Source organism: Syngnathus scovelli, chromosome 2 (genome assembly GCF_024217435.2).
Source record: "Syngnathus scovelli strain Florida chromosome 2, RoL_Ssco_1.2, whole genome shotgun sequence".
Lineage (NCBI taxonomy): Eukaryota > Metazoa > Chordata > Actinopteri > Syngnathiformes > Syngnathidae > Syngnathus > Syngnathus scovelli.
This window is the reverse complement of record NC_090848.1, coordinates 10040900-10060393: the sequence shown is the minus strand read 5'-3', so window position 1 is coordinate 10060393 and position 19494 is coordinate 10040900. Positions and strand designations below refer to the sequence as shown.

The 19494-nt window shown below is 43.7% G+C and overlaps 1 protein-coding gene across 1 annotated transcript; it reads left to right on the top strand.

Moving 5' to 3' along the window:
• Positions 1-1312: 1312 nt before the first annotated feature.
• Positions 1313-19417, top strand: kcnd1 (potassium voltage-gated channel, Shal-related subfamily, member 1). Its single transcript, XM_049752802.2, has 9 exons — positions 1313-3071; positions 5234-5865; positions 6108-6353; positions 7172-7884; positions 15163-15325; positions 15684-15767; positions 16786-16881; positions 17084-17334; positions 17519-19417. The coding sequence occupies exons 2-9, from the start codon at positions 5710-5712 to the stop codon at positions 17724-17726; spliced, it is 1917 nt and encodes a 638-aa protein (XP_049608759.1). The 5' UTR covers positions 1313-3071; positions 5234-5709; the 3' UTR covers positions 17727-19417.
• Positions 19418-19494: the final 77 nt, after the last annotated feature.

Genomic DNA, 19494 nt, shown 5'->3' with positions numbered 1-19494 from the left:
TTATTGCAAACACAGCGATGATGTCACGAGGATGACAAAGGGAACGACTGCCTTGCTACAGAAATCCCAACGTCTGGCAGCCAACAGAGGAAGTCAGTGTCCAAAGTTTAAAAAATTCACGAGTTTTTCTCTTGCAGCGCCTGGCTAAATATAGAATGTGTGTGTATGCGTGTGTGTGTGCATAACAGCCCCTCACTGCCCCGAACAGGAAACTGTTATTATTATAGGGCACTCACATTTCCACTGTGACAGTGAACACATCACCGGTTTCATCTTCTTGTGCTACTAAAAACACACTTTTACAGTGAACAGAGAGAGGACACGAATGCTCACGCACGCACACACACACACACATATACAGTACACATCCACACAGACACACAGACACACACATATACAGTACACATGCACACAAAGCCTGAGGAGTATTGATCAGACTGTAATGAGAGCCTTCACGTTTGTTTTTAGCTTGAGTGGGAGAGGGAGATGTGGCACTGCGGCACGCATGTGTGTATGTGTGATCTGTTCAGTGTGTGTGTGTGTGTTGGCGGCTGTAATTGAAGTGCTGGTGTGATCACATGATGGCGCCCCCGCTACTTTTCTATCATGGCGGTTGTTCGCGCCTCTTGCGGAAGTAGATGCACACTGATAGGTGGTTGGTAGATGGAACCACTTTGCTACCAATGATTCGAACCGCATCTAAGTGAACCACTGGTAGTAGCACTATTGCAATCAAGGGAACCACAACACTAGCAGTGACTGTGGCTAAATATAAAGAATGATCCCTGCGAGTATCGTGCTGCTGTCTGTCTACATGTGTTACTGCACCGTTTGTGTTCAAATATCTGTTGTCTAAAGGATTGTAAACTCATGCAGTCCTAAATTTTCTAGAATGATGTAGGTCTATGCACAGTCTTAAAATAATACTGTAATATTTAATAATGATAATGTACTTTGATGAGATGAGCATATTTGCAAGTGTTGTGGTTGAGTTCCCCACGCGATTCCTCCTGGTCGCGCTGATGCATTATTTACGAGTCGGACTCGGCTGACGATCGATGCGACCTTCATGCAGGTCGTCCTCAGCTCGGTCATGACCAATCAGGACATTTGCTTCATTACAGCTGCTCTAATTGACTTTTATGATGATTTCTATTTATTTTGTTTGGGTTCAAAGGGGATGGCTCGATCAGTTCTGACCAAGTATTTTTCCAACATCATAGCCGTCAGATGGTCATAGGGTCAGTAAAGTAAAGTGCAAATAGTCAGTCAGTTTTTAGTCATTTGTAATTTACTTACTACATATATTTACTTTCTGACCATTTTTTGGTTAGTTATACTCACATACCGAGATACCGAGTAGGTCTGGACTGTTATGGACTCTAGCTGACGATAAATATTGACTCCTTTTGGCCTAGACTTTGGTAGGCCTCGACTGTCTTAGTGGTGGTCTTCCTATTGCTCTGCCTGTTACTGTCTGAGCGTACTCCAGAGGGAAAAAAACTCATAAAAGTGAAGACGCCTGGCTTAATGTAAACATGGCCTTTTATTATTTTTATTCTTGTATTATTTACTTTTTCTCTGTTGCATTTATTACAGTTGTTCTCTTCGACACAGGATCATCCTATACCATCTTTTCCTAGGTGCTCTTTTCTAATCTTTAGGAAAGCCAGTTTGAATCCGTACAAATCTATTTTAGGGTCAGTGTGAGTGTATTTGCGTCAGTTTGAGCCTTTACAAGTCAGTAAATTAGTGTCTGTAATTGTCAGTTGTCATTGTGAGTTCATGAGTCAGATTGAGTCTTGGCAATTCAGTGTGAGTCAATACGAATTAGCCTGAGTCTGTACGAGTCACTGGGAGACTTGAAGAGTCCATTTCTGTACAAGTCTGTATGAATCTTGAAGAGTAAGTCTGAGTCTTTACAAGTCAGTGAATTTGAATCTTTATTTGTTCGTTTGATCCTTTGAAAGTCAGTCTCGGTCAATATGAGTCAGTTTGGATTCATATGTCAGTATAAAATCTTGACTCTTCAAGGGTCTATATAAGTGAATGTGAGTCTACCGAGTCAGTTCAAGTATTTACAAGTCAGTGTGAGTATGTTTGTCTCTGAGTTTCTGTTTCAACCAATTTGAGCCTTTACGAGTCAATTTGAACCTTGACGAGTCAGTGTGAGTCTAAGGTCCACTTCAGTACGCACAAGTCAGTGAGTGTCCATACGATTGAGTCAAGGAGTCAATGGGACCATGTGGCCCCCTCCCTGGCACACATCCCCCTAGTGGACACGTGGCATATTGCTGATGAGGTAACTTTCAGCCATGAAAGTTTGATGATACGAGTGCGACGTTGGCAAAACGACAGCTGACCAGCACGCCCTGGCATTCATTATTGAGTGTGTGTGTGTGTGTGTGTGCAATTTTGCGCAAAGGTTTGATTCCACTTAACTGTCTACTGTTTTAGTATGGAAACCATTGCGCAATTAACACATGATGACAGCGTGATGAGGAGGACAATTAAGTAGATGATAAGTGATGACCAATGTGTATGTGAAGTGTGTACGTGTGCTTGCATGCAACTTTTTGTGTGTCGGTGTATACATGCGTGTGAGCGTGTCTGAGCATGTTATCATGTGTGTGCGTGTGTGTCCATGTGTGTATATCCTATGTCTATGTTTGTTTATGCATGCATGTATGTTGAGGAAAAAAGGAAGTGAGAAATGACATAGAAAGAGAGGAAGAGAAGCAAGAGGGTGGAGCAAGCCAAAGAAGGTGGAGTCTCAGTGCGTGTGTGCGTGTGTGTGTGTGTGCGTGTGTGTGCACGCATGAGAGAGAGAGAGAGAGAGAGAGAGAGAGAAAGAGAGAGAGAGAGAGAGAGAATGACAGCAGATGTGCTTGTTGCCGCGGCGGCAGAGCACGACAGCCCGAGAACGTAAAAGAAGACTCGTCCATCTTCGTCTTTGCTTCATCACTCCCCCCCCTCTTTTAATCTGGAAACAACTTCTTCTTTCTCATCACCTTCATCCTCCTCTTCTTCTTCCTCCTCTTCCTGGTGGCAAGGTGTCAGAAGCAGCGGAGGTAAGTAGGATGAGATGTGTTCCACATTCACTTATGCCCAGAATAGAACGGGATGGAGCAGAATAGAATAGAATAGAAGTTGAGCACAGGCTGCAGCAGGATGGTCCACAACATCGTAGAAGTAAAGTCAATAGAACACAACATGTGCATGTGAATGTGTGACATAATCCAGTTGTGTAAATTAATGATGAACTTTCGTGTGTTTACATTTATGTTTGTTAGTGCGCACTCACGCACACACGTTATTAATATGAATAATTAATGAACATTCACACACACTGGCCTCTCTAGTTTCCTCTAGCCTGGAAATGACTGTTTTTTTAAAGCACGGAAAGTTCATTGAGTTGTAACTATGCTCTCGAGTCAATACTTGGGAGTCCTATGTTCTCCTGGCTCGTTTCGCTCTGTGAATCTAGTCAAGGAATGCGACTCAGAGTGACTCCATAGAATCAGAATCAGCTTCAGTGGCCAAGTTTGTGCGTGCCAAACAAGGAATTTGACACCTGGTTGAACTTAGCCTCTGTACAACATTTAAGTGACTTACAACATTCAGGTGACTAACAACATTTAAGTGGCAAGAGTCTGCCTTGATCAGTTTTAGTCCAAACTAGACAGTTAGTCAGTAGTTAGTCAGTTTGAATCGATGAGCGTCCGGACTAGGCAGTTTGAGTCTGCGCAATCAGTGTTCAAGTCCGTGAATATAAGTCCATTTGAGCCAGTTTGACTCTTTGTGAGTCGATATTTGGCTATGTGAGTCAGTGAGTGCAGGTCTATACCGGTCAGTACACACACACACACACAAACTAAATTTCCTGATTGTCCGTTTGGCTGCATGACTTGGTGTGTCGTGGGCCTGTGTCAGTAATTTTCTATGGGAGTCAGTGAGTAGGCAGCTATACAAGTCAATGTGAGGCTATAGGAGTCAGTTGAGTCTGCAAGAGTTTGTTCTGATGAGTCAGTGTGTCTTTAAAGGTCTCTAGCTTTAAGTTGTCAATATACCTGTTAGTGTGAGGCCAGTGAGTCAGCTCATGCGAGTCTATTTGAGTCAGAGTGGGGCTTTATCAGTCAGTATAGATCTCAGAGGTTTACTCACAAGGGTGAGTCTTGTTGAGTTAGTCGGAGTGTATGCAAGTTAATGTGAGTCTATACAAGTCAGTATGAGTCTCCACAAGCCAGCTTTGACGAGTCATGAGAAGCTTTGAGGCTCTTTTAGGTTATTCGGCTATGTGACTCAGTGTCAGTCTTTACGAATCACTCTGATTTGTGACTCAATACGAGCGAGTCAGTTTGACTCAAAAGGAGTCAATACGAGTTTGTTTGAGTCTATGCAAGTCACTATGAGCGTGAGTTCGTTTGATGAGTTGGTCTGAGGGTTTATATCTTTTTAGGAGTATCTGAATCCGTGAGACTGAGTCTAATCAATGATGTTTCTATCTTCTACATGCATCCGACTCTAAATGCTTCAGGCTACACTTTTCCGTTTTTTTTAGGGTTTCTGTCTTCTGCACGCCTCATTTGTTAACATGCTTCCATCGTAATACTTATGTCTATAGGCCTCAGAAGCATGTAATAGACTGTCTTCATGCATCGGTCTTTCTGTCGTCACGCTTCTGTTTTATGTATGCTTGTGTCTTTATAATACGTGCTTCACTCGACATGCTTATGCCTTCATGCTCCCGCCTACATGTAGTCTACTTGTCTCAATCTTCTACATGCTTCTGTCCTCATACTTCAATCTTTCATGGTCTTTGTCTGCATGTTTCAGTCTTCTTCATGCTTTAGTCTTTTACATGCTTTTGAATACAGGCTTCAGACTTCCACATACTTTTTTTTCTTCCTGCTTCAGTCTTTGTGCTACTGTTGGGTTCAAGTTAGAGGTTTTCATCCAACACGTACACACACACCCACACCCACAGCACAAGTCAAAAGTCTGTTCATGAATTATGAATCAAACTTTCAGCCTGACTGGACTCTTCTGACTGGGTGCTCTCACGTGCACACACACACACGCACACACACATGCACACACACGCACAAACACAGAGTCAGTAATCAGATTACTGTAGATTTTTTGAGAGCCTTCCTCCTGAGGCCTCCATCCTTTTCTTCCATGTGTCTGCTCCTTCTCACTTTGTCGCTATTTTTTCCCCTTCATCTGACAGAACAACCAAACATGGACGGTGAGCCGCCGATGCTCAGCCAATGAGAGCAGGGAGCGGCAACAGGAAGCTAGGACAAGTGAGAAAGAGGGCGGTGGCGACGTGGAGCTGCAGATGAAGCCAAGAAACACTTAGAGGAGGAGGAGGAGGAGGAGGAGGAGATTGTGTTGAGCTTGCAACTTCGCTCGCATCATCACAATTTAATACGATCGCGGCCTGGCAACACACACATGCACACACAAACCCACACACCCATTTGGATCTGAACAGCAACTAAGTTGTTGTTCTTTACCCCAAGTGTGATCAACACTTCCTGCAATTGTTTTAATGACGTGACGGACAGCAGTGATCGGTCCCCCTCCCTACCTCTGCCCCTCCCCCTCATCAACATGTCAAGCCGCCGCATCACCAGAAAGTCAGGACAGGGTCAGTGACACACCCCACCCTACACTCCTAAGTCCGAGTGGGTTTGATGTAAGATGGCGGCTGGCGTGGCAACATGGCTGCCGTTCGCGCGGGCGGCTGCCGTGGGCTGGCTGCCGCTGGCCAAGAAGACCATGCCCAAACCTCCCGTGGACAACTCGTCCAGATCAGACGAAATCCTCTATGTCAATGTCAGCGGGGTCCGCTTTCAGGTAAGGGGGTCAGCAGATGGTCGGTGGGTGCAAAACTTACGTTTAGCATGAGTCTCAATGTGCGGTAATTGATTCATTCTGAATGCAGCCACGTCCCTTGTGAAGTATTAGCCTCACTTTTTGACCTTTCACATTTCTCACGGACCATCTGTTTGATCAACCACTGCAAAAATCACAACTTGTAACCCTACTCGCGTCCGCAGCACTCCTGAAGTAAATCTACACCTTTGTTGTTTGTTCAGACATGGAAGAATACACTGGATCGCTATCCCGACACGCTACTAGGGTCCTCGGAAAAGGAGTTCTTCTACAACGACGATACGCAGGAGTACTTCTTTGACCGGGACCCCGAAATGTTCCGCCACATTCTCAATTTCTACCGCACTGGGAAGCTGCATTACCCGCGACACGAGTGCATCCAGGCCTTTGACGAGGAGTTGGCCTTTTACGGAATTGTGCCCGAAATCATCGGCGACTGCTGCATGGAGGTGAGCAAAGCCCCTCCTTGTGCGTTAAAGAGCATTTAACCGCTTGGCTTTATCCCAGATGCCAAGGAACTATGTTGAAGTGACTGGAGGCACGTCATTTCAATTAAACTTGTGCTTTGATGCCGTCTTGTGGCATCTTGGTGCCAAGGAACAATATGAATGTGCTTTGAGGCACTTAAATTAAACAAAAGTAGTGCATTGCCACCTTCTTGTGGCATCTCGGTGGCAAGTAACTATGTTGAACCTTTGTTTTAAATTAAAGTAGTGATTTGCTCCTACCCTGTGGAATCTTATTGCCAAGGATCTATGTTGAGGTTAGGAGCTTCATTTGGACAAAATTAGTACTTTGATGCCATCTTCTGGCATGTTCATGCCAAAGAACTTTGTTGAAGTGAGGAACTTCGTTTCTACAAAGAAGTGCTTTGACAACCTCATCTGGCAAGTAGATATGGTACAGTGAAGTACATTGAAGAGTTTCATTTAGACACAACTAGTGCATTGGTTTCAAGATAGGACCTTTACTAATTAATTTGCTGTCCTCTTGGTGCCAAAGAATCATGTTAAAAGTAGTGCTTTGACATAATCCTGTGGAATCTTGGTGCCCCTAAATTGAGGTAAATTGAAAAGCTACATTTAGACAAAAGTAGTGCTTTGACACACTCATGTGCCATCTCAGTGTCAGGGAACTATGTTAAAGTGAAGTGAAGAGCTTCCCATCTGACAAAACAAATGCTTTCCCTAAATTTGAACCCTTTACTTGTCCCTGTCCAGACTGCAGTATGTCGTAAGTGAATAATTTTCCCTCTTCTGCTCTGAAGGAATATCGAGACAGGAAAAAGGAAAACCAGGAGCGCCTGGCCGAGGACACGGAAGCTAATGAAGCGATGGACGCTCCTCTGCCCCCGCATAGCACCCCCAGAGAGCGTCTGTGGCGAGCTTTCGAGAACCCGCACACGTCCACCATGGCGCTGGTCTTCTACTACGTGACGGGCTTCTTCATCGCCGTGTCGGTCATCGCCAACGTGGTGGAGACGGTCCCCTGCCGGCCCCCCAAGGGGAGCGTCAAGGACCTCCCGTGCGGCGAGAAGTACCAGCTGGCCTTCTTCTGCATGGATACGGCGTGCGTGCTCATCTTTACTTTCGAGTACCTGATGCGTCTGTTCGCCGCGCCCAGTCGCTGCAAGTTCATGCGCTCGGTCATGTCGGTCATCGACGTGGTGGCCATCATGCCCTACTACATCGGCCTGGTCATGCCCGAGAACGAGGACGTGAGCGGCGCCTTTGTCACGCTGAGGGTCTTCCGTGTCTTCCGGATCTTCAAGTTCTCACGGCACTCGCAGGGTCTGAGGATTCTGGGCTACACTCTCAAGAGCTGCGCCTCCGAGCTGGGCTTCCTGCTCTTTTCGCTCACCATGGCCATCATCATCTTCGCCACCGTTATGTTCTACGCCGAGAAGGGGACCAAGGGCTCCACCTTCACCTCCATCCCGGCCTCTTTCTGGTACACCATCGTCACCATGACAACATTGGGGTGAGTTGCCCCTCATTGCCTCGTTCGCTTGCGTGTCACCATAGCGACCGCGTTTGCCTCGTATTTGTGTGTCCCGCTGAGTGCACCTCCCACGCCGCGCTGTTGGAGCGTGGCCGCCCATCCGCATCCTGCCGCCGCCTACGCGTATACAGTAATCCTTTATAACGACGGTCATGGCATCTTAACCGATGTGCGCTGTCACGGATGGAGAAGCGTACACTTTCATACTTCCAATGGTAGTGAGTCACATCACGAGCTTTAGTGAGTCACGCTGTGTCCTCCTTCATTGTAATGTGTCCGAACATGTGTCTTCTAGTAAGTCACAGCAGGTATTCATCTGGAATAGGAGTCACAGTGTTCAGTCTTCTCGCATGTTGGTGACATGTTAAATTCAGTTAAGGGGCTTTGTTTTAGACAGAAAAAGTAGTGCCTTAACGCCATCGTGTGGCATCCGTGCCGAGGACCTATGTTGAAGTGAGGTGTGGAGTTTCATTTTGAAGAAATCCACTCCTCAATGTCAAATGGCATTTATTGACAAAGATCAAGGAACGCTGCAGACATGTAGAAGGTTCGGCCATCAACTTCAACGTAATATGCGGAAAGGACCAACAGCAACCATCCAACTAATGATGAATGAAATGTGATGACTTAAGTCGGAAGAAACAATCGTCAGAAAACGTGACAGCAACAGGAGACAGGACTCCATAACTAAAACCCTGGTGCCCTCTAGTGGCTGGAGGAAACCTGTAAACATTTAGACAAAAGTAGTGTTTTGTCACCATTGTGTAGCTCCTTAGTACAGAGGAACTGTCAACATGAGTCGAGTAGCTTCGATTTCAACAAAAGTAGTGCCTCTCATTCATCAACTATGATGAAGCGAGTTGTGGAGCTTCATTTTGATGAAAGTCGTGCTTCGCTGCCATCTTGTGGGATCTCAGTATCAAGGAACTATTTTGAAGTAGGTTGAGGAGCTTCATTTCGATGAAAGTAGTGCTTCACTGCCATCTTGTGGCATCTCAGTATCAAGGAACTATTTTGAAGTAGGTTGAGGAGCTTCATTTCGATGAAAGTAGTGCTTCGCTGCCATCTTGTGGCATCTCAGTGTTAAGGAACTATTTTGAAGTGAGATGAGGTGCTTTATCTTTATCAAAGTAGTGCTTCGCTGCCATCTTGTGTCACTTTTGTGCCAAGGAATAACAAACAAAGTGATATGAGGATCTTCATTTTAGACAGTGCTTTACCACCGTCTTGGTGCTAATGGATTATGTTGGAGACTTTGTCTAACCTTCATTCTAAGGCAACCTCGATTGCCAGAGATGTGAGTCACCCGGCTCACTCTTTGTTTGACCTTCTGCCCTCTGGGAAGAGGTACAGGAGCCTGCGCTCCCGCACCACCAGACTCGCAAACAGCTTCTTTCTCCAGGCTGTTAGGGCCCTGAACTCGCTACCCCCTTCTGCGTAGCGTGCGGCACTGTTGCGCTACTTTCGGGAATGTCTGCTGTACGCGCACTTGCTCCTTTTTTTTTTTTTTTTTCTGCTCCTCCTATTTATTTATTGTTGTTTATTATTGTTGTTGTTGTGTTATTTATTCATTATTTATTCAGCACGCTTTTGTTATACTTGTTTACTTGTTGTCTGTTGTGAGCCATGTCTTGTCACCGTGGGATAGGGGGGAACGAAATTTCGGTTTCTTTGTGTGTCTTTGGCATGTGGAGAAATTGACAATAAAGCTGACTTTGACTTTGACTTTGACTTTGATTTAGACAAAGTAGTGCTTTGCCGCATCTTGTGGCATTGCACCGCTAAGGAAATATATTTCATTTAGACATAAGTCGTGTTTGCCATCATCTTGTGACATTTCAGTAAACTGGTTATAGTTTGATGTAGTCAGTCAGTGTTTCATTTAGGTGTGTTGATGTCTCTATTAGCGCCACTGTATACTTTTCTGTTTTATACTTTGTTGTATCTAAAGTGCTTTGTTACAGCTGTTGGAAAATGCGCTATATAAATACAATTGTTTGTATTGGATTGGATTTAATCGGTCTGAGTCGCTGCGTGGAGTCAGGTTCATGTTTGATGTTGTGTGTCAAAGTGAGTCGTAACGTGGAATACTTCACAGGGTGCCTTTGTCAAGTTGTCATCTGGAATTGCACGTTAAAGAAGGAGTCATAACTGTTCTTGCAGCGAGTCACAGGTTGGTCAGAAACATGCTCCTTGTTGTAGTTGTGTGGAAAGATCGTGGGTTCGACTCCCAGATCAAGCTCACAGCAGTCGTACTTTGACTTTAAGAGAGGCAATTACAGAAGCTTCTTCTCTGAGCCTTATTTTTTTTTTTTTCGCTGCTCTTTGTTTGCTGATTTTGTTGTCACAGGCGCACGGTATCAGCTTGTCTTTTTATTGCTCTGCTCCGCTGGCCGCCACCGCAATGATGACGGCCACGATGCAGAACTTATCGCTATTGCAATTTCAGCATCAACAAGAAAACTTTATAATGGACCGTACCCTATCAATCATTTTTTTTTTTTATTTATGACTAACATGGATGGATGGATGGATGGATGGATGGATGGATGGATGGATGGATGGATGGATGGATGGATGGATGGATGGATGGATGGATGGATGGATGGATGGATGTAGGGAGGGAGGGAGGGAGGGAGGGAGGGAGGGATGGATGGATGGATGGAGGGATGGAGGGATGGAGGGATGGAAGAGTGGAGGGATGGAGGTATGGACAGATGGAGGGAGGGATGGATGTTACATTTGATTTGAAATGCCTTCTATGAATAACCAGATGAACTAAATATAGACGCAGATTTTCATGTCCGCTTCCACTTTGTATTCATCTTTTGTTTTAACTTGCATTTGCGGGTTCAGTAGCTATCGTGTGTGTGTATATGTGTGTGCATGTGTGTATATTGTGTACAACTATACGTACAGTATATGTATGTGTGGAGTAGTTAATGCGTAATTGTTACTGTATAAAGTAGTAGTGAGTGTTACTGTGTAAGTCTGTGTGTTATCGTTAGAAGCAGTTGAATTTTGGACCTGGGACTTGAGCAGTGGCTTCCATTTCCACCTCAATACCTTTGTTGCATTTGTTCTTCCCCGTCATCCATGACGCAAGAATGTTGACCAGTCAATTGAGTACGATTTAGCTCAAGGACCGAAAAAGTCCAACGTCACGCAAAGTCTGTACGAACGCCAAGCGTGATAAATACGTATGTGATGCGTCTCTCCCACAATACACCTGATTGAAATGATCAGCCTCCTTATCCAGTTCCTGTAGACCTTGCTGATTATCTGAAGGGGCGACACCAAATTATTGTTGTATCACTTCCGCAGCGAACGCTTTTTCTGTCATAATTGCCAGTAATAGTTCCTGTGAGTAACTCGTGTTAACTTTGTCAGAATGATTTCAATCTTGTTCTGATTGATTTTGTTTTATTGTTACTTAAGCATTTCCTGCATCAACCCTCTGTTGAGATTTAGTTCAGTCCCTTATAGAATTATTTTGTTTTTCGTGTTGGTTTTCCGTCAACCTTTTGTCTTCATACACTTTAGTTTGAACTTTTTAACTTGACCCTAGTACTTTATGTTAACTTTTTACTGCGTGGTATGTGCATCTTTCGTTTGTATTTTTGCTACTTTCCACACCCCTAAAGTTTCAAAACAACCCAATTTGCGTTAAAAACTAGACGGATCAACATTCTGGGTCCATTTTCTTCTTCTTTTTTTACCCTGCAGTTTTACTGTGACAACTATCATTGCTTTTTGCCATCACCGCTATCATGAGCCTTTGCTTTATCAGCCATGCTAAATGAAGTTGATTCGCAAAGAAATGTTTACATTTATCCAAACTTATAGAGACAATGAGTGCAAAAATGAGCGAGGGAGAGGGAAAGAGCAAGAGTGACTCAGTGAGACAGACGAGATGTGCTTGGCGGGGTCGTGACGGAACTACAGTAACGCAATGTACAATGTGGCGTGCACTTAAAAATATTATAAATTTGCAAATGCAGTATGACATTCTATGACATTAATCAGTCATTTGTTCATATCTATGAACATTTGCGGATTGAGGAAAACCTATACAGTCACATTTTGTTCCCACAAATCAATTGATAATATTAGCAAGCATTTTACAGAACTCTCATTAATGCTTACCATTAGCTACCATTGAACTTGAGCTGAATAGGAATCACATATTTTTCAATCACCATGGGCAATGTGTGTACACAAACTAATAATTAACAGGTAATAAAATGCATGGATTTAATTTAGCTACAGTTATGAGTAAAGTAACAAAATAACTTTTCAAGTCAAGCAATCAATCAAGTTAATTTGTCAATGTAACTCCAGCAACAATCTTGTGTACACATAGTAGTAAATTTAATTGTAACTAATGTTAATGTTTAGCAGTGAGTATTAGTGTGTACAAGTACTGCATATCTGTGTGTGTTACTGTGCGCTAGTTTGTGTCGCAGTGTGCTTTGTGTAACAACTGTCTGCTTGTATGTATGTGTAGCAGTCGGCTAAATTTACTCAAAGTATATGCACTCTTGTAAATGTACAATATATAGCTGACCAGTGTAGCGAAAGTGGAGAAATATGTGTATATTTCTTAATGGTACGGTAATGTTATATTATATTGATCAAAATGTGTCAATAGAGATGATGTAGCACAATAGAATACTGCTGAAGTACATTCAAATGGTAATAGATCGAGAGTCACATGTTCAGCAGCCGGGGAGAATACACAGAACCAGCATCCTTCCTCCTGCAACTTTCATCATCACATTATCAATTAAACATGGCTGCCAAAGAGGAGTGGGGAGATCTCGCAAAGGACGAAAGATGAGGAGGACAAGGAAGGCGGGGACTCCGGCGGCCTTTAAGCTGCACTGGAAATTATCAACAAGCGCTCGATACTGACATGCTTGTGACCCACCGCTGGGACTGTGACAACTCTTTCACCCACCGCCTCGTAACACGAGAGCCTTGACAGCTGACTATAGTATGACTAGAGAGGCAAAAAAGGCTTTTTCATGCTGCACTTAGCAGCGCACAGCGAGCCATCGACGAACCCATTCATTGTGAATGCGGTGGGGGGGCGGGGCCGCGGATGTGGTGAAGCTCTGTGCACGAGGCTTTCAAACTGCTCCCTGCTCAGCCTGAAATATGCCATGAAGCATTATTGGTGCAACTGCAGCTCACGAACATGATTAAACTCTCCAAGTTCCTGCCAATCCATTAGTACGCGATGCATCAGTGATCTGTTTTTCTTCTGCTGCTGGTCTTATGCACCTCCTCCTTAAAATGAGCAAATCTTTTGGAACAATCACAGTACAGTACATCTTCTCGCCTAAACCAGTGGGAGAAGCGTCCATGTTTACTTCCTGGCAGGTTGCTGAGTCAGCACGAAATAAGGGCGAGGTTCCACCAGGACTCCGTTGTGGGTCTACACCGACGACCTCTGACCCTAACCAAGAGTAATGTGAAAGAGCCTTAAGGCAATGCTCCTTGTTAGAGATTTGCTCACTCCAACTTATTTTGCAAGAACGAAACAGAAGACAAGCAAGTTCTTTTAGACACCTGCAGGTGGAGAGTCCATTCGTCGCTGTCTGAACAGCGATTATCGAATGAAGTCTAAAAGTCTCCTCCCTGCAAGGGCATATTTATTAGGAGGAACAGAGTGGGGGTGGGAGTGGACAGGTTTGGTGAACCCCCGGCCTCTGATAAGATCAGAGCAGGGGGTGTTTTACACTATTGTGGGAAACAGACTCTGCATTGTGAGGGCCAGACGTGATTGATTTAATTATTACATTGTGAGGGCCAGACGTGATTGATTTAATCATTACAGTCTACATTCCAACATAATCATAGGATCAAACTAACCTGAAAACCCTAACACTCCTCAATCTTTTCACCACCTTGGACCGGATTATTGTCAGGCAATATTTTCACGGACCGGCTTTTAAGGTGTGGCGGATAAATGCAACAAAATAAAACACCATAAAAACAATGGTATTGTGGTGTTGTAAAAGACTTGATTAAATATACTCATAAAACGAGAAATTGAAACAACAACGGTGGTGTGCAAGTGCCTTACCACATAAAAAGCACGGTCACAACACACTCCACCAACCCTTAGTTCCATGGAGGAATGGGAGTCTGAACAGTCAAATACATAATGACAGCCGAAGGTCAAATCCGAAACGAAAGACTTGAGAGTCGTGCACGACATGAGCCTCGTGCCTGAACTGAGAGCAAGGTAACTTCATCCAACGTGACAAAACTTAAAGTAGAAGTCACTGTTCAGTCTGGTCTGCAGCCCACAAGAGGACTTTTTGTCTCCTCTGAGTGGAGTGAGCCATAAATCAATTAACATTGGCTGTCTGTGCTGAATCACGATTGGCTGATAAGCATCAAGCCAAGTCTGATTGGTCAGCTCACCACTAATGGCGTTTTTATTTTCTTCTTTTTTTTTTTTTTTTAAACAGGCCTAATCTGGCATCAGATTGTTTACTTTCAGGCCCATTAGAAGACTGCATCATTCATTCCATTTGTCCCCGTGTTCTCACTTGCTTCTCTCCTTTTCTCTTCTTGCGTCCTCGTGTCTGTCAGGTTCACGTGTCTGTCTGACGGTTGTCATGGCGACCATTCAACTCTCCACCATCTTTTTTTTAGTGTTGTTCTTCTCTAGAACATTCCCTTCTCAGAGTTTCCCCTTCTGTGTTGAGTGCAGGATGACATAATCCCGTTATGAAATATTTAAACAGTAGAACCGGGATGACCCGGCCCGTCTGGGACCTCCCACGCTTGTAAAACCTTTATTTGTCCTGACATCTGACCAACCGGCACCCTCTCTTCTTTTGGTGTGCTCATTTGTTTGTGTGTGTCACATGAGGATGACATTGACATGATATTGACATTAGATGACATAATATGACATGAGAATGATGTGAGGATTACATCAGGTGACATCATGTGACATGAGAAAACAGGTGGCGTGAAGACGACTTCATGTGACATGAGAATGACGTGATATGTTGATATCATATGACAGAAGAATGACATCATGTGACGAGGAATATGTCATTTGACCATATGACCACGAGTGGCATGAGGATAACCTGTGACCAGAGGATGACGTGATATGGGAATGGCATGAGAATGACGAGAAAGGAAGATGACATTATGGAATAAGAATGTTAATGACATCAAGGTGTCGACATTCGATTTGAAGTCACAGTTTTTCAACATTACAATCCGCAGGTATGGTGACATGGTGCCCAACACCATTGCCGGGAAGATTTTCGGCTCCATCTGCTCACTAAGCGGCGTGCTGGTCATCGCACTCCCCGTGCCCGTCATCGTGTCCAACTTCAGCCGGATCTACCACCAGAACCAGCGCGCGGACAAGATGCGAGCGCAGCAGGTCAGGGCACCAGAACAAAACCATGATACCATCAACAGCAATATCAACACAATCATCGGTTTCATTACATTCAAGAAAAGTTCAAACTTGACCCACTTTCAACCTCACCACTTAAACTAGACTCACTACCTGCTCTAATATGCTCCTCTGACAACTCAACCCAAACTTCACTACTTTCACCACACTACTACAATTGACAAAAAGTAGACTAATTTCACTACACTACTCTAACGACGTACATGACTAACTGCATCACACTAACCACACTATACTACTCTAACTTCATTATTTATATTAGAATATAAATATATTAAAATAACTTTAACAGCACAATGTTAATAATAAATCTGTGTCACAGAAAGTGCGTTTGGCTCGAATCCGCATGGCAAAGAAAGGAACTACTAATGCCTTCCTGCAGTACAAAGAAGACCGAGCCCTTGGGGTGAGACACATACACGTACACAACATACACGTTTTTGACTGTAGCCACATGTGTTTTCACTGTTTGTGTTTATCCCATTGCTATATGAGAAGTGTTTTGTTACAGCTGCAGCTGTTGTAAAAAACACAACACGTGCAGTTTGTGTTTGTAGGATATTGTGTGAAAGATAATATTTTGTGAATTTAAGTGAAATTTGAACCAATAAGAAATGATATAAAAAACACACATAATGGTCTCAAAAATCACAGCATCATATGCATACATAATTATTAATTAATTTCTTAATTAATTTGCAGCCTTGGCACACAGATGGTAGACCATTTACACAAAAGACAAAACAAAAGTGGTTCAAGGATTGAACCCTGTGGGACACCTGTGACAAGATCTTTTAAAATAGATTTTGTATCATGTATTTTAACTCATTGAGATTGCCCATTAAAGATTTAATCCTTTAAAAAAATAAACAGTGGTGGGGGATAGAAAAGTTGACAAGGGTTAAGAGGAAAAATAAACTGATCTGCCGCTAATTTTTCAGTAATCATTTCCACGGCACGAAGAATGCTTATTGGGCTATAGTTTTATACTGAGTGAGGTTCAACACTCTTAAAAATCGGAGCAACAACTGCTGGCTTCCAATATTCATGGAAAGTTCCCTGTGTGAATGAAATATTTACAATGTGAGTTACAGGTTTGGTCAAGACACAGGCGAGTTCTTTAATCACAACAGTCCATTTCATACACATCCTTTGACCATTTGGATTTGAGTGAGTTAATTACCTTCGCCACTTAACTTTCAGATATGCTTTCAAATTTAAAAAATGGCACAGCCGGGTTTAATGGCTTTGTGCTAATTTGCACAGGAACTCCCAGTGTGGCATATTGCATCTACTAAATTCACAGAAAGGCATGCCCCTGAATGAAGTCCATACCCACAATGCAGTTTGTCGCACTGAACACTTTTTTATTATACGTGTGTGTGCGCGTGTGTCTGTTTGTGTGTGTGTTTGCGTATGTACAGGACCGAGACAGTGACAGTGGCGCTTTGTGCGTAAGGAACAAGTCGGCATTCGAATATCAACATCATCACCTTCTTCACTGTTTGGAGAAGACCACGGTGAGTAGAATATACGACAAGTAGCAAGATTGGAAAACTAGATTGGAATGGAGCAATAAATTTACTGCCACACCCTGAAAGGAATGAATGTGAAACAAGTCGCAAATACAACACAATATAGGACAGAAGTGCTACAACCTGAACAGAAGATATGTGACAAATAACGCCACGCAATAATGCAACACACCTTTCACCTCCATAGAACCACGAGTTCACGGACGAGCTTAACTACAGTGAGCTGTGCATCACCGAGTCGGTAGGCTTTCGGACCAGCCGCAGCACCTCCATGTCCAGCCAGCAGGGTGCGCTGAATCACTCAACGGGCTGCTGTCCTCGCCGAGTTCGAAGGCGAGCAGCCATGCGGCTGGCCAACTCCACCGTGTCCGTGAGCCGCGGCAGCGTGCAGGAGCTTGACACGCTGCATGGAAAGGGAACACCTGGACCACCGCAAACGTAAACCTTTGCACCCCATAAAACATTTCAATGATGTTTTACATGGACCTCCTCCTTCCATTTTTCCTATTCCATCATTTAGGACACTTAGTTAATAATGTCGATATTAGTTCTGCGCCAGATCTTCATCATTCACACACAGTTGTCGTGGCTGTTGTTGCTGACGCGGTCATTTGTGTGTCAGGCGTTCCAGCCTCAACGCGCAGATCAACCTCAAGCTGAACTGTGGCGACCAAGACTTCAGCGCAGCCATCATTAGCATCCCCACGCCGCCCGCCAACACGCCCGACGAGAGCCTGCCGCCCTCGCCCGCTGCCATCCCGAGCGGCATCCTGCGCAACACGCGTGCCACCGCCTACACCTCTGACACCGTCAAGATCTCCTCCTTGTAACATCTGCCAGGGATTTTCCCATGCGCCTCGCACCCTCTTGCCTGCCCGCTTGCCTGCCTGCCTGCCTGATGCCCATCGCAGCTGACAGTCTGCAGCTGGCTGAGGATTGTGGGTAGAAGACATAAACACAAAGTCTGTTCTTCCAGTGTTGTCCTCAGCTGATGATGAAAGTGGACATCCAAAAATATGCAAACAAAGCGGGACGTAATCGCAACGTTGGAACTAACCGTCAATAGTCAACCATAGGATAAAATGTTTATGTGTGCCGTGTCGACAAATGAAGGAGAAATTCCAAACTCAGCTTCCTTCCATCGTACAACAATGAGCATCTTACCATGCTAATGTGATTCCATTTAACAAAAGAAAAACAGACAAAAGCACTGGAAATAGATAAACCTCTCATGTGTAGCAATTTCAACCGTTAGACTGTTTATTTAGCAGCATCACGGCGGCCTACTAGCTAGTGCATCTGTGTTTTTGTTTTCATATTGTTGCTGTGCTTGCATGCATTTTCCTCCCACGTTCCAAAAACATGTTAGCATGTTAGCTTCATTGAAGATGCAGAAATTGTCCATATGTGTGGATGACAGTGCTTGTTTGTTTACTTTTACAGACATAGATTGAGGACCAGTCTGCCTATTTGGACAATTAATGGGACTGGTTGCCGGTCAATTGTAGTCTAATCAGTCTCATTTCAAATTAATTGATACTTTTCAGAACGTTAATACATGATCATGACATTTTAAATCACATTTGTTGTCACAATGGAAGAAAACTGAAGCTAAACCTGACCGCCTGCTAGCTTAAACATTTGTGCTGCTTGTGCACATGGCCACTTTGACATTCCTCAGTTTCCTCCTCGGGCGTGTATGGGCGAGCGTGTATGGGAGTGTGACCAAGCACAAATTGTAACATATTTTGTAACATAAACATTTACCTGCACCTGTCAATCACCCCTCATCCCCCAAAAAACTAGGAAAAAAAAAAGGTGTGGACATCACCACCTGGTCCGTGCATGAGCATCATAAGACTTTCAATTTAGCCAGCATATTCCCAAAAAGAAAAATACAATGAGGGGGAAGATTCTTTCTTATTTTGCATGAGGACTTTTTAATGATTTTTGTTTTCATTCAACCACCAAGACGTGGCATCAATCAGGAATGTTCCTGGGCTGGAATGCTGAGAGACGTCACTACTATGCATGGATACCGTTGTAGGTATTTGATCTCAACACAGTTTTTGTTCACTGGACTTCTTCTGAAGATGGTCATGATAACAAAGGCTACCTTTAGCGCAAATTTTCTTCACCATTTGGTTATGCTAATTTGCGCTCACGTTTTTCACCTCACTCAGTAAATAACCTCTGCGTCGACTACTAATGACGACAGATGCTAACGTATGTTAAGTTTGTGCCTTGGAAACAAGGCGATCGCAACAATTGCTTACTTTAGTGGCAACAGATGCAAATTTGCTCACACAGGGAATACTTGGGGGCATTCAAAATATCTGCACTAATGATAGTGACCACTAATGGTATTAGCTAACAAAAAATTTATCTAAGATTAGCATTTTGACAAAAGTAGGGGTTGAGGGGGTTCAGTGAACAAATTATTAATAAGTAAATGATAAAACCATGATAAAAGCACATACATGTATATTCATGACACCAATAAATGACATGATAAAAACTCTTCCTCTTTTTTTTAACTTTATTTACCTATATTGTTTTATTTTTCAAACACACAAAACTAAGAAAAACATCTGTATC